Here is a 15,807-nt window from a genome sequence, read left to right on the forward strand (position 1 = left end):
GCAGAGTTACTCCAGTCCAAGCCCATTGACTTCAGTGGGCTTAGACTGGAGTAACTCTACTTAGGATTTCACTGTAAAAGTACTAAAAATTGTAGGTTCACTCATACATACCTACATGGCATCTCCCACCAGCCAGTAGCTCTTTGAACAGGGTAGAGATCAGCAGATTTCTCCTGTTTTGTCCCAAGTGTGTCCTGTTTTCTCATCACCCCTTTCTCTCCAGTCGCCTCCTGTTCAGTTTTGTGTATTCTTGTGGATCAGAATCCAAGGTGTAAGTAGAAAATGGTCTGCCTCACTGTGCTAGCCTCTGTGGAACCCAGGGCCGGCGCTCCCATTGAGGCCAGGTAGGAGGTGGTCTCAGGGCGCAGGGTGCCAGAGGGAGCGCTGGAGGAGGCGCGGGGGACGGGAGCACACGCCACAGAGCTGCAGCCTCCTAGCCCTCCCGCCTCACACCGCCGCCACTTCCCCACGCCCCCAGCTGGGCGCAGCCACTGTGGGCAGGCATCTGCGGCGGTGCAGGCAACCGAGCGGGAGAGCTCAGAAGTCACCCGCGCACCATTCCAGCCACCCGCTGCAGCGATCGGGCCGGCGGCGCACGTGCTCCTGTGATGACATCACACGTGTTACTTTAAGTGTTGCAAAATTTCTAGCAGAAGTTTATAAAGTTAAATCCAAGCATATAGCTGCACCTGATTGCTGAATGTTTATTAATTTTTTTATTAACAGCTACTAATTTCTTGTTTATGCTTATGCTTCTGCCTATCCCTGTCTCTGATTGTAGACTATTATTATTTCCAATGCCAATAAAGGTAATTGATTGATTGATTGATGACATCACATGTGATGTTATCATGCGGGCCAGTGCATGCGTGCATGCACACGCGGGGGGGGGGTGTCCGGCCGGCTGCGAGCGCCGAAAACCCTGGCACTGCCCCTGATGGAACCAATTAAAAATGGCAGACGAAACTCTGTGAATCCAGTTTAGGGATTAGTGCAGTTGACAGTGAGTAGAGAGCCAGGGTGATATAGTGGCTAAAGTGACAGACTTGGATCTGGGACGCCCAGGTTCAATTCCCCACTCTGCTATGGAAGCAAACTGGGTGACTTTGGGGCAGTCATGCCCTCAGCCTTAACCTACCTCAAGTGGTTGTTTTAAGGATAAAATGGAGAAGAAAAGAAAGATGCGAGCTGCTTTTTGTCCCCATGGGGGAGAAAGGCAGGGTATAAATGAAGTAAAATTTAAAAATAAAATCAATCATGGGGAAAGCACACCCAGGTGTGATTTTATTTGTTTAGAACATTTCTGTGCTGTCTCTCCAGAGACCTGCTCCAAGCAACTCCCAAAATAAGATACGCAACCCCCCCCCAAAAAACTCAGCATAAACACTCGTTAAAATTAACAAGCCCAAAAAAGCCAGCTATAAAACCCCAGCCATAGCAAAAAATGCAGCATAAAGCAATTAGCGGTCTAAAATGATGTTCATAAAACAGGCCTTGGCTGACTAGAAAAACCATTTTTAAAAGATGATAAACCCTCAGTTAAAAACCTTGGCAAAAAGAAATGTTTTTGCCTGGAATCTGTAGAAAAATAAAGCAGATGAGCCCGAGGGGAAGGGCATTCCATAGAAAGGTGCCACCACTAAAAAAGCCTTGTTTCTGGAGTAAGGTGAAGCCGTATGGGCTGGGCAGTGCTGGAGGAGGCAATGTCCTGCTCCAAAGCCTTTTACTAAGGCTTTTCAGTGCCTGCCAAGCTCAATACTGTACTGTGGGGAATTCTGTTTTGGATCTGAAGCTATGCATTTATTTGATTCGGGGATTACTAGAAAGACATGCCCCGATTTCTTAATATGCTATTAAAACATGTATCAGTGCATATACCTATTTCACATTATAAAAATTAATCTGAATTTATTTTTTCCATTTCCAATGATCCCTGAAATGTGGGGATGTGAATCTAATGACATTTTAAAAAATGTGTCCACGATCTCTAAATATGCCCGGAATGCTGGAGGGTAAAAATCTCCAGTGGAATTGGCTTCTGCTTTAATTGTCTTCCTTCTAAAGGGGAGGGTAGCAAAATCTGTTGCAGTAGGATTTCATGATCTTCCTTGAAAGAAAAGAAATAGGACAAACAGCATGGCTTGGCAGAATAAGCAGCTGAGTCTGTGATTTAAAGGGTTCCCTGTGAAATTCTGAGCCTGAGACGGGCTTTGAATGGCAGAACTGATAAGTCCGGCATGCAGCAAAATTGAGAAGTGAACTGATGATCAACGGGGTTGCATCATATGAAAGAAACAGCCAGGTTTATCTGTACTGAGAGGGAGGACCGGAGATGAACAATAGAACAATAGACATTCACCCTGTGAAATAGTGAAGTGGTCGTTTGGAAATGCAAACATTTGATTTCTGCAAAAACCAACCCTAAGTAGCTCTGACAATCCCAATCTGAGAAGCTATGTGGGGTCTGCCACGGTGAGTACTTGGATGGGAGACTTCCAAGGGGGTTGTTATGCAGAGGAAAGCAATGGCAAACCACCTCTGCTCATCTCTTGTCATGAAAACCCCTTGGTCCTGACTACCATGAGCCAGTTGCAACTTGGCAGCACGCAATTATTATTAGATGATGCCAGTGTTCAGAGAAGCAAAAATATCCATGGGAAGAAATTGGACTGTTTTGTACGTTCTGAACAAAGAAATGCATCTTGGCAGCATATGTCCAAGCGCATTCTGCGATTGAAATGAGCGACACTTCAGGATGAGAAGACAAGATAGTGTGTTTACTCAGGCCAGCAATGCACAACAAACATGCTGTTGGAAATCCAACTATGGTTGACATGCAAAGCTGCATCCTTTGGTAGGCGCAGGGCTCCATCCGAAGTGCAAAGGCACACATACAAAGCTGACCTTTCCAGTAATATGGATAGATGAGTTCCGAAAATCTCCTCCGTGACTTTTTGATAGCTAACTACCCCATAATCACTACTGGAAATCCCCCCTCAGACTCATACCTGGTTATGGACCACAAATACACAAAATATAAGATTGGATTGGTTAGTGTACAGATTTACAGTTAAAGGTGATTCTGTTTTGTTTGGCGCTGTCTCCTAAAATGCAAAAGATAGTTCTAAATAAAATATTTACAAATAGCTCACAGGTTCAAATTCCGTCCGAAGGAAGTTGTTTTGTTCTCTTCTCCCATGTCATCCCAGGCTACTAATTGCTATGACCCTAACTGACTTGTTTCAGTAGCGTTTACTGCATTCAGGTTGTAGACAATCCACATCAACTAAGTTATTTCTGATTAAGTTAACAGGTGGATATGGGCTGGGACTGCACTGTTTAAATAGCTAACCCAGCAGATAGTGTTTCAAGTAATTCTCTAGATTGGCATTTGTTTGTAACTTGGCTACAACAATTTTAATAAGGCTACGTGTCAAAGTGCTCAAAGTATTTATGTACATACATTATTATTGATAAAATTAAAAATGCAGTAAGTATTTAGTCTTTTATGCTATTTAAATCCATAATGATTAAAAGTCCTAGATTAGAATACACCAATGTGGGAGACCGATTTTCATTCACATTTTCACATCCTCCAGAAAGTACCTCCATTTTCATAATTTTTCTCAAGGTGGAGGAACTCAAAACATAGCAAAAATGTCCTTGGGGGCAACATTGCTCTTGCCAAAGCAGGTGGGAAAGTCCCTGATGCCTTGGCATGACACATTGCATCAAATTCATGGCTCACTGTGGTGATGGATTGTGGCAAAACAGGGATCACTGGCCTAGCCTGGCTATCTTGGCAATGCCAGGGCACGTTCTTTCTCTTGATATTCTGCACCAGGGAAGCAGTCAGTGGAGTCACCATAAGACAAATGGGCTGTTTTGCCAGTTGCCTCAGCAACAAGGACACGTGGGCAGTGGATGGCCTTTTTTATAATTTAGTGATACAACAGCTGACTGGCTATGTGGTGCTGTGATGTATGATTCCTGACTGGCTAGGACCATGCTGTGATCCAGAAAGTTTCCCTAACAAAAAATGTAAAGACATCGCCCAATCTACAGCCAATGAAGCTCCAAGTGTGAACAGGGGCAAAAAGAGGATACAAAAGAAAATTAAGTAAATTTGGTGGTATTTTGCATCTCCTAAAAATGTATTATTCCCAAAATTTTCAGAGGTGAAAATTCAGTGCATTGCAACTTTAAATTAATTGATTTTCAGAAGTTTTATTTTGAATGAATCTTCCTTTAATACACGCCTTCTCATTGGGGCTGACTTAGGAAAAATTTAAGATGTCAGTAGTATGCCTCAATTAAGCATGTGCTAAACTGCTTTCTAAAGTGAAGGCTGAACGAGAGAGAGTCTGTCCAAAGGATGTGTGAAAGAAGTCCAGATTACCCATTAGCATCTCTTAATCAAAGCCAATTTCCTTGAAAGATTTTTTTCTTTTCAAAATCGGTAGTAAAAAAAAAACCCTCATAATTGGGATAATTTTAACCAGTGTTCGCCCAGTTAGACAGGTAGCACACTATAAAGAATAAAACAGTGAAATCCTAAGAATTATTATTCCAGTCTAACGCCACTTTTAAATAAACTTAGACCAAGTAACTCTTCTTAGGATTCCACTGAGAAGCACTCAGATATATCCAAAATTAAATTTCAAGAAATGATCATTTCAACCTTCATAATTGTATAATTGGCAATAATCCTCTTCTGTGTTCCCATCCCACAAGCAAGAAAGGCACTGAGTGCTATTTTACATGTACCTTCAGTTTTGTATGGAGAGTAGGGTGTGTGGCCAAGACCTGTGCATCTTTATTTCCATCTCTTCTAGATGTTAAATTGGATGTGCTGTGTTTAAATTTTATGTGCATCAGAGGATGAATTGCACAGAGTAAGATATGGCAGTCAGGATTAGACATGGGCATGACCCAAAAAAAATTAATGAACCAGTGGTTCGTGGTTCGGTGCCAACGATGATCCCGAGGTCGCGAACCACAATGAATAGTTTCCATTGCCGAACTGGTTCACGGTTCGTGGTTCATGGGGGCATGGAATGGCCCCCATGGCACTTAGAGAGCCCATATTCCCGGCGAGTCTTTTGCAGGCTCTCCTACAGCCATCATCCAAGTTTGGACAAGATTGCAAAAGGGATCTTGGAGTTATACCCTCTCCAATCCAAGGCCCCCAGGAAACTCCCAAGGTGCCCACTGAGCCTGGCTCCAGAGCCAGGCAGCAGCCTTGGAACCAGAGGAGATAGATCCCTATCCCTCAAATCCAAGCTCAATTATACTCTCAGTCTCTTTCCCCAAAGGCTAGCAAGTGGTAAGCAAGAGCTCTGTCCCACTCCACTGCTAGCAGAAAGTGAAACCCAGCCTGGGAGCCCACGGCTATTTATAAGCACAGGTGCCATTGAGCAACGCAGGAGGTCTGTGTTTGGCCATCAGAGATGCCTATCAGGGTTTGCAGGGATGAGATTGGAGTGCCCATGGCTACAGAACACCCCCTTCCGCCTCCCTCCCCTGGGTGTCTTCTTCCAACTTGTAACCGCTTTGCAGCTCCGTGATTGGAAGGAAGACCTACCAATCAAGGTAAGCTGGGCTTCCATTCGGGTTTCCAGGGCGACAGAAGGAGTGCAGACAGAGTTCAGGCATTCCCCTGGCTCTGTTGCCAGGGGAATTGATTGCTGGCACCTGACTGTCTGCCTTCCCGAACCGCAGCCGAATGCACCGAACCAGGCTTCTTCTGAACACTGGTTCATTGGCTGTGGACAATCACGAACCGCCGGGTCGCGATTGCCAATTTCGTGGGTTTTTGAAGTTCATAATGCAGTTCATGCCCATCTCTAGTCAGGATAAAGCTGCATATCCCCCTGAATTGCTACAAAGCTGTAGATGGCTGAGACATAACTGACACATGACGAACAGGAGGGGCAACAGCAGGGCCAGAAGAACTGGAAGGAAAGAGTCAGCTGCTGGTCAGAGTAGACAACTGACCTTGATGGACTGATGGTCTGGCTCAGTTTAAGTATTCCTTAAAGTATGTTCAAAGTGTACTTAGATTCTCCAACATCAAGGAAGAGACATGTTAAATTCTACCATCACCTTGAGATTCTTCCCTGGCAACATTCTATCCACCATGTGAAGGTGGCATTTGACAATTTCATTGGTCAACAAACCCATCTGGCACTGATAATTACTGTTATATAATGAGATTTTTTTTTGCAAGTGATTTGAATGAGCATAAATGAAATGTTTAACTCTGAGAAAGCAATTAAGAAATGTATGAAATAAATATAATACTGTTTTCCTAGTGAATATCGGGAGTTTATAAATGGCTCTGTCTGTGTGGAGTGTGACCCCCAATGCGAGAAGATGGAAAATAATAGGATCACATGCCGGGGACCAGTAAGTACAATCGCTATTAGTGCATAATTTGTTGTTATTTTTAAATTTACAGTTAGCCTTTCTGCAGCTATAACAAAGTGGAGGGAATGGGGTCAGGTAGCTCCAGAAATAGCTTTCAAAAGTGAGTAAGTGAAATAAAAATCAAGGGAAGGATTTTAAATCATGGGGCACTGCAGGGAAAGGGGATGAGTGTCCTACTTTCCAGCAGTGGTCCCCCCCGCAAAAGAATAAGTGCTTCACTAGCAAAAGTCCCCTTCAACTAGTTTTTTCTAAAGTCCCTTTGATACTATTTTTTTTTTAAATTCTATCCCCCCCCAGTGATTTTGGTTCTCTCTTTTTGGTTTATTTGTTTGGTGATTTACTTGTTTTGCATACATGTGTTATGTTTTTTTATATGCAATTTATACGTATGATGTATTGTCCATATAACACGCAGTGTTGATTTATTGATGCACAAAAATGTTGAAAAATTCAGACTTTTTATGGGGGTGGAATGTAACATGAAGCAATAGAACATGATGCCAAATGAAGAACTACAGGTTCAGTTTGCCCAAAGGGAAAGCAGATTTTGGGATTTTTCAGGTTGAAATGGCTGCATGAGAAACGTAACATTATGCCTGTATCAGAAACAAGCTCTATTCATTTGGCATAGTAAAAATAATTAAACCTTATCCACTGAGTCTGGGTTTGTGGGTATTTATTTATTTATTTAAAAACAAAATAAATAATAAAACAAGTAAATAAATACAGTTGGATTCATTTGGTACATTAACAGTGCAATCCTAAGCAGAGTTATTCCAGTCTAAGCTTGGAGTAACTCTGCTTAGAATTGCAGTGTAAAACAATTAATTCATTGGCTTGAGGACCATATAAACTTAGCATTTAAGTATATCATATATAGACAACCATTGAATATGGACTTATTTTTAGATATCTGGAGATCTTCTATAGAAGCTTATGAATACAGTTGCCACCATTAGGGGGTTCCTTCCTTCCTTCCTTCCTTCCTTCCTTCCTTCCTTCCTTCCTTCCTTTGCACAAATAAATTAAAAAAATTAAAGTTGAGCTTGGTGTTGTGGGTAAACTATAGAACTTGGACTGGGGACATCAGAAATTCCTGCTTAACCATGAAACTCACTGGACGATCTTGGTCTAGAAGATACCACTCAATCTAACCTTGTTTTGTGAGGCACAGCTAAAGGGAATGAAATGAAAACTAAAAATGACAAGGGCTTCTGGGTAAGAGGTGAGGGTTGCTTGCTGCCTCATCCATGTTATCTAGCTGATGCCCTCAACACACAGTAATTCATGTACCATTTTCATCAGAAACAGGGACACTACTGGGGCGTGTGCCCATTTTCCCAAACAAATATTCTGGGTCTGTGTGCTGGAAAATGTAAAATTCCTTGCAAAAGAAATACTGCTTTGAGGAAGGATTGGCTTGATCCCCCACAACAAATGAATAACAATTGTACATTTAGATTGTTTCAGGTGGGTAGCCATGTTGGTCTGCAGTAGAAGAACAAGATTCTTGTAGCACCTTAAAGACCTACAGGAGTTCCAGGATATAAGCTTGGTATTTGATGAAGGGAGCTTGAATCTCAAAAGCTCGTAGCTTGGAAATCTTAAGGTGCTACTAGAATCTTGTTCACCTGCGCAGTTAGAGAGCTGCTAGAGTCTGGGTTTCCTCTGGACCTGACTCGCTGGAAATTGTATTGCGTAGCTTTATCCTAAGTTGGTTCTTGTCTTTCAGGCAACAGGAAGCCAGTGCGGACTTCCAACGTTCCTAATAGTCCATACAAAACTGGCTATGGACTGTTAACACATTCTGCCTGGAGACTATCTCAAAACTCTTTTCACAATTATGTGCAGATTAAATGCCAGTGATGAAGAAATACGTATTACTTCTTCATAGTCCCTGCCCGTTACACTGATGGGTTTTGCCCTGAGTGAAGATTCGATTCAGACAATTCCAGAGGTAGCTATAAGGCCTCTATCCTCAGGGATACCATGAAGGCTCTGCATGCCCATGGAGGAAGAGTTGTGCCTTTCCACTCCATTCTTTTTTCATCCACCGTTAGGCAACCTCTCATAGAGATACCTTCTCTGAGAGCTTGTTTTTCTCTGTGAAAAGTTCCACATCAAGTATTATCATCTCTTTCTTTTGACCTCTTCAGTTTTCACCACTTTATTCTCCCCCTAGTAAGTCTTACGTGGCATTCTCTCTCTACGCAGGGATTCCCTTGGGCCTGACCCGGAAATTGCAGCGGGTCCAGTACTCCCGTCCTGCAGCAGCTACACTGGCTCCCTGTGGAGTTCCGGATCAGGTTCAAGGTTTTGGTTTTAACCTATAAAGCCCTAAACAGACTGGGACCAACATACCTGAGGGACCGCCTCTCCCCGTATGTACCCCAGAGAGCGCTTAGATCAGCAGGAAAATATCTACAGGTGGTCCTGTGCCCTAGGGAGGCTTAACTGGCCATGACCAGAGCCAGGGTGTTTTCAGTTCTGGCACCAACCTGGTGGAACTCTCTCCCAGAATACTCAGGCCTGCCAAGACCTTGCATCTTTTCGGCAGGGCCTGCAAGACAGAGATGTTCTACCAGACGTATGACTGAGGCCAGCACTTAGATCTATTGAATTAGCCTCCCTGCCAGTCTTCTTTCAGTGGGGGGGGGCATACAACCAATTGCCCCCCATGCATGAGTAGTGATTTGGAATATCAATCTCACATCTCCACCCCCTCTCCTCCTTTTATGGGTTGCGGGGAAGGATGAATGGAATCCCGTCCCAGGGCATTAGAAGTGAGATCGTAGAGCCTATTTTATGCTGCTGAATTTAGAGTATGAACCTGTGACTTTATTGCTTCTTATTGTAGCTTACTGTATTTATTTGTATGTTGTTATCTGCCCTGAGCCCGTTCGTGGGGAGGGCAGACTATAAATTTAATAGATAGACAGATCAATAGACCGACCGACCGATAGATAGATAGATAATTCTGGCACTTGTGATGTAGAAGGCAATCTTCCAAATGTGTCATCAGTGTTGGGATAAGCTAACTGGGGCTGAGCCCTGCAATTGGTGTCTACCATGTCTGGGAAGAGAAAACACGGCTGAGACTTACATCCAGGGTCCGAAGTTTACAAGGCCAGCAGTGTTCAACCAATCTGCCTGGCTCTGGGCCACCATTGGGAAAACAGCCCTTATTGGAGGGTATCTTATGTGATACAGTCTCAGTAACGTTTGGGGAGCTCCAAAAAGTGGGAGAGCAGGTGAAACACACTGATGCCATGTCTTGTTCTCTATACAGGGACCAGACCATTGTACCAAGTGCTTCCATTTTAAAGATGGCCCCAACTGTGTGGAAAAGTGCCCGGATGGTGTGCAAGGGACAAACAGTTTCATTTTCAAATATGCTGATGAGAACCGTGAATGCCACTCTTGTGATCCAAATTGTACACAAGGGTAAGTTTACATAACCACCATTTACATGTATTGACTTGGATCGTTGTTACTGTATCAGGTTGTGCTTTTCAATCAGCTAATTGAAAAAAAAACACAGACAAAGTTATTTCAATCAAACTCCATTGAACTAAACAGGCTTACACTGGAGTAACTCTGCATTGCACTGTTAATTTCCTTGAGTTAATTCCTAATTTATGTGGATTGAATTTCATCAGCAAAATGTTTAACTTGTGTATTTATATCTGTGTGTATCTTTGTGCAATGTGTGTGTGCGTTGGGCGGGGTCCGATTCCATCCGTATTAAGCACTTTTAAGTAGGAATGAACTGATTCTATCACTTCTGCTGCTAATGGATTTCATGCAAGAAAAAAGTGTATTTCTTTTGCGATTTATAAAAAATAAAAATTAATTCCCCCCTCCAAAGCAACAGTACTCCTGTGCAAGTGTGATGTGAAAACCGCAGCACAAAGATGTTCAAAACGAAACACTTCTCTGCCCCAAAATATTATAAGGTGGCCTTTGGCAGGTTAGGTTCCAAACGGGTTCTAATGTTGCTGTTGTGCTTATGTTGCAGCAGAATGCAATTTCACTGTTCCACAGCTTAAAATAAAATGCCTTTTTAGGACTATAGGAATTTTTACATCTCTTTAAGCTTGAATTCTGAATGTCAACTCGGGAAAAGCCACAGATTCTAAAACTAGGGGCTGCTCTGGCAAATAGTTCCAACCATGTGCAAAATCCACAGAGAAAGTTGACAGAGGAGGATTTCTAAAGCAACCTTCATCTTTAATTCCCATTGATTTCAATGAGAGAGGCCAACATATCCTTAAGCCACTCTCTTTGAAATGAACCGGCCGCTAGAAAGACACAGGAGGGGCAATTTTCTCTCTTCTTTCTCCACACCGCAGCCTTCTGAGCCAGGAATGTACTTTCCTGGGATCCGATGGGAATGTTTTGAGGAGAGGAATACAGGAAAGCTCTGTGACTGTCACTGCCTTCTGCTGACAGATGGCTGGATCCAGTCCACTTCCCATATTCTGTATATGTATTTAAATATATACTCATATATGTTCTAAAACAACGCTTGTTTTTTTAAGAGAGAGAATGGCAGAAAACCATCTGTTTGCTTATGTTACTGTGTAAAATGCCATGAAGAGTTGTGTAAAAATGAAGCATTATAATTATAAATATATCTCCAAGAGATGCTAATTGTTGTGGGAAGGGCTGTGTTCTGGTGGCAAACTGAGATGCAAGAGAGCATTAGCTGTGTTGGACACCAGCACAGCTTGTTTGCTCCGCTTGATTGCTTCCCTCCCACCTCCTCCTCACATGCAGGGAAATGGAAGTCTGGTATCTCCCCTTAGAAGAGAACCAGGCATTAAGTGATGCTGAAGGTTTCCTGAGATCCCAGAGGGCCACTGCCAGAGAGAATAGACAATACTGACACTGAGGGACCAATGGAACTTCTTCTGTGCTCATTCAATAGAAGGCAAATTCAACACATCCCAGTTCAATCAAGATCCAGTTCATTGCAACATATGAATGAGGGAAGCTGGGCAGATCGGAGCATGTTTCGCTTTTTTATAAACTGGGCTTCTCGACTGGGATTAAACTGGAGATGAACAAACTCCAGTTAGCTCAACCTCCTGATTTTGGATGTCACGGCAATCGGAGCTTCATCGAACCCTCAAGAGAAGAGGGCAGGAGGGAAGACAGAGAGAAGCATCCAAGCTCGGCGAACAAACTGTGGTGTGTCGTCGTCTGTTTGATGTCTGCATCTCAGGATGCCTGAATGGATCTCCAATTGCTGACTGTTTGGATTGTATGAAAAATCTATAAAGATGATGCTCTTCATTGAATTATTGGTACATACATAATTTTTCCCTTATTCAGCCACAGCTCAGCACATTATTTTTAAATAAAGTGCAACTGAAAAAAATGTTGCTATCTGTGCCTGGAAAACAGTATGATCTTCTAAAATTTTGCTTTTTGCTCTCTGTTCTTATATTTCCGCTTCAGTTGTTCTGTTCCAAAGACTTGTGTTCAACACTTCTTCCCCAACCCTATTAAAATCGCTCTTGTTTTCTATGAATGCCCCTTGTGATGGCGCACACTTGTGCGGAAGCTTCCCCCAATAGGTCTTCACAGGAGTGCTGGCAAAGAGACAGGATCTCATTCATATGCATTTAAGAGCCTTTTCTTTGCTTCCAAGTAGTGTGTCTCAGCATTAATGTTCATGGAGCAGATGTCGTTGGGCACAGTCGAAAATAAAGTGCCCACTTCCAGAAGACTTCGATGGAAAGTTTTTCAAAGAATAATGCAAAGAATAATCACTTTTCAAGATTACTTTCTGAACTATTTTTTAAACACAGAAACATGGCAGCCCACCTCTAGCTGACCGGGCTTGTAACATGCACCGTACTTCCTAAGTACTCCTTTTGCCTTGTCTGACCTACATAATGGAAGGGTTAGCCAGAAAGCAAAGTGGTTCATTTTCAAAGCAGTATTGTGACAGTCTGTTACCGAAATAGTTCATCCAGCATTTAGCACAGTCCTTAGCAGTTTGGTTTGACTCAGGATACCACATCTTTTCTAGGTACCTCTAAAAGAAATCCGACAAGTCTAGTGGGAGCCATTTTTTAAAATTTATTTATTTATGTCATTTTTAGCCTGTGTTTGTCACAGACACTCAAACTGGAATTGAATACAGTTGACACTTGGGACATTCAATAAGCAGCACAATAGGGTATAGATCACAGAACAATTTGAAAGCAAACAAATTTGATGCAGAACTGAAACAATGTTGAAACTGTTGAAATTTGACATGGCATAATAAACAACAGTAACAGACAGTGCACAATAATATAGTCTACAGTTCCTTTACCTTTATTGATGCATCTCTTTAACCATTTCCTTACAAGGTGGCCCTGTTACCTGAGTAAAAAAGGCTTCCTAAACAAATTGGTTTAGCATAGTTTGCAGAAAATCAAGAAAAGGGAGCCAGTTTGGTGTAGTGGTTAAGAGCGGCAGGACTCTAATCCGGAGAGCCGGATTTGATTCCCTGCTCCTCCACTTGAAGCCAGTTGGGTGACCTTGGGTCAGTCACAGCTCTCTCAGAGCTCTCACAGCCCCACCCACCTCACGGGGTGATTGTTATGAGGATAATAATAACACACTATGTAAACTGCTCTGAGTGGGTATTGAGTTGTCCTGAGGGGCAATATAGAAATTGAATGTTGTTGTTATTATTATTCCTGACTTCTTCAGGCAGCCTATTCCATAAGGCGGGGTCCACCACACAATGCGCATATACAGGTAGCTGTTGATCTCACCCATTTGCAGAGTGGCACCTGCAGGAAGCCCTGTTCTGAAGGCCAAAAAACCTGGCTGCTTCCTATGGGAAGCAGAGTCAGCCCGCCCATTGAGGCCGGCCTGGCAGCTGCCTCAGAGCGCTAAGGCACCAGAGGGTGCGCCGGCCCAGGGGCAGGGGCATGTGCCCCTGAGCTGCCACCACCGCCGGCCAGGAGTGCATGCTGGCGCCGGCAGCGTGGGGCAGCTGAGCAGGCAGCCTCTCGTTCAGTTGCTCTGCGGGCCAGGCGCAGCTGGTGGCCAGGGCGGCCAGTTGCACTTGGCCCGCAGAGCAACTGAACGGGAGAGCTGGAAGGCCCCCCGTGCACACACCCAGCCCTGCGTGATGACGTCACATGCAGTGATGTCATCACGCAATCCGGTGCGCGCGTGCACAGAGGCAGCCCTGCCTCAGGTGCCAGCGACGCTGGAGCCAAGCTTGTCAGGAAGTGATAAGCAGCCATGTGTAAACCAGGTTCTCACTGCAAGAGTATCATGAAGGCTCTTTCCCCCAACAGAGACAAGCACAGAAAACAGGCGATCATAGTGGTGTTGACAAACACCAGGTGGGAGATGGGGTTCTCTCAGAATTACAACTGATTTCTGGACAACAGAGATCGGTTTCTCTGGAGAAAATGGCGGCTTCAGAAGGTAATCAGAAACAAAAAAAGGTCTCCCAATATGCAATTAACAGTGAGAAACAGGAGTCAATGTGTTAATACAATGCCAAAGTGCAAAGCATAACCAATAGTCAATAGCTCATAAATAGTAAGGGGCAATATAGAATTGAATGTTGTTGTTGTTATTATTATTCCTGACTTCTTCAGGCAGCCTATTTCATAAGGCGGGGTCCACCACACAATGCGCATATACAGGTAGCTATCGCTGTCTTGATGGTCTTCCTTATTTGTGTTATTATTTGAATCACTAATACATTTGTAAAAAGAAAAGAATACAGACTTTAGCATCATAATTAAGAAGCCTGGTGCTACAACAGCTGAAAAAAATGAGCTGTTGCCTAAAATGCGGTTACCCTGGAATGGGGCAGTTGTGTGATGATAACCTACCAAGAGGAAGAGGCAACCACAAGAATGTCCTTTCTCTTGTAAAATCATTATTCACTTTTATTGTTTTGCTGCTAAAATTAAACCAGTAAATTATTCAATAAAATGGCGGTGTCAACAGCTGTTGCAGTTCAAAACAAGACCTTTTGCTGTTTTTGCAAATCTAATTACAACAGAGCCATTAGGGAAATGAAACTAAGATCGTAGAGGCATTGCCAGAATCTGTTGTTCCATTTGGCCCTTTAAAATCTAGGTATATTATAAGAAAATACGAAGCATCTTGCAAAGAAACAACAAAGAGAAGAAAAACTCAAATGCAGGATTTCTAAAGATGGAATGAAATATGCAGTATAAACCCTTAGAACCCACTAAATGAAAATGATAAATATATTCAAATAATATATACAAAAAATGATAACAACTTTCACTACTTCCACTACTTTCACAGTAAATAAGTAATATGAGACACACAAAAGAAACATCTGAAAATGAATAACACTTGAGGTGATTCAAATACAATTCACCCGAAAGTTCGAAGGGCAACAGTCGATGGTAGTATGCTAGGAACTCCAATCTGAACATTCTTATGATATTGGGCAAATCCACACGCCCTTGGAGCATCCCGGTGTTGCGCTAAATGTTCGCTTAACACCTGGAAGTATAGTGTCTTTCTAGCGCGATTTCTGAAATTGCACTAGAAAGATGCTATACTTCCGGGTGTTTAGCGAACATTTAGCACAACACCGGGACGTGCCAAGGGCGTGTGGATTTGCCCATACATACTGATTCCTTTTAAAATGTCATTTGAAATAAATCAAATACTAAAGTAAGCCTCTGTTAATGAGAATGAGGTTGGAAACTGATTATCAGTAGAGTATACTTTAAAAACCTCATATATACCCAGTAAATCTCAAAAAACGGCTAACAAATATTAGCAAATTAACTAGAAAAATAACATTAAAAACTCACATTTACCAATAAAGTACAGAGCAGTGAATCAGAAGCTTTCTTCTCATACCAAGAAACAATGCTAGTTTGCAGCTGTTAGCCAAACACTGACTCGTGTTCTTTTATCAGGAATGTTCTTAACTTCTTAAAAGGCAAAACCTCTTCAAATGAAGGAAGATAAATCCAACTGGTCATTCATATCGTTAGGCTGCATTGAACCCAAAGTGTGTATCCAAAATGCTAACTTCTGAAGCAAAATTCTGTTGATGTCACAATGAATATATTTATAGGTGCTTAACCTTTCAATGGCAAAAAAGAGAAAGTGATTGGAACTATGATTCAGTTCCATAAAATGGGGAGCCACTAAGATCTTATGCCTAATCTTACTGTAATGCGCTAACATCCTGGTTTTTAAGAAATGTGTAGTCCTTCCAACATGCAATAAATTACATGGATGTATAACATGTGGACTTGCCATTGGAGAAGCATTTGTATTCAGAAGTAAGGTCTGTAACTGGATGCCTGAAAGCTTTTAGCTGCAATGCCTACAAGCAATGTACACATTTATGACATG

General features: G+C 42.6%; 1 protein-coding gene across 1 annotated transcript in view; it reads left to right on the top strand.

The window, feature by feature from the left end:
• Window positions 1–15,807, top strand: part of ERBB4 (erb-b2 receptor tyrosine kinase 4) — a gene marked incomplete at its 5' end in the record, with an annotated part of 660,937 nt that overhangs the window by 415,478 nt on the left and 229,652 nt on the right. The window contains 2 exons of the mRNA XM_054971602.1: window positions 6,315–6,408; window positions 9,719–9,873. Coding sequence (XP_054827577.1) covers window positions 6,315–6,408; window positions 9,719–9,873 — 249 coding nt within the window. The remainder of the gene's footprint in view (window positions 1–6,314; window positions 6,409–9,718; window positions 9,874–15,807) is intronic.

The sequence above is a fragment of the Eublepharis macularius genome, chromosome 2, assembly GCF_028583425.1.
Source record: "Eublepharis macularius isolate TG4126 chromosome 2, MPM_Emac_v1.0, whole genome shotgun sequence".
NCBI lineage: Eukaryota > Metazoa > Chordata > Lepidosauria > Squamata > Eublepharidae > Eublepharis > Eublepharis macularius.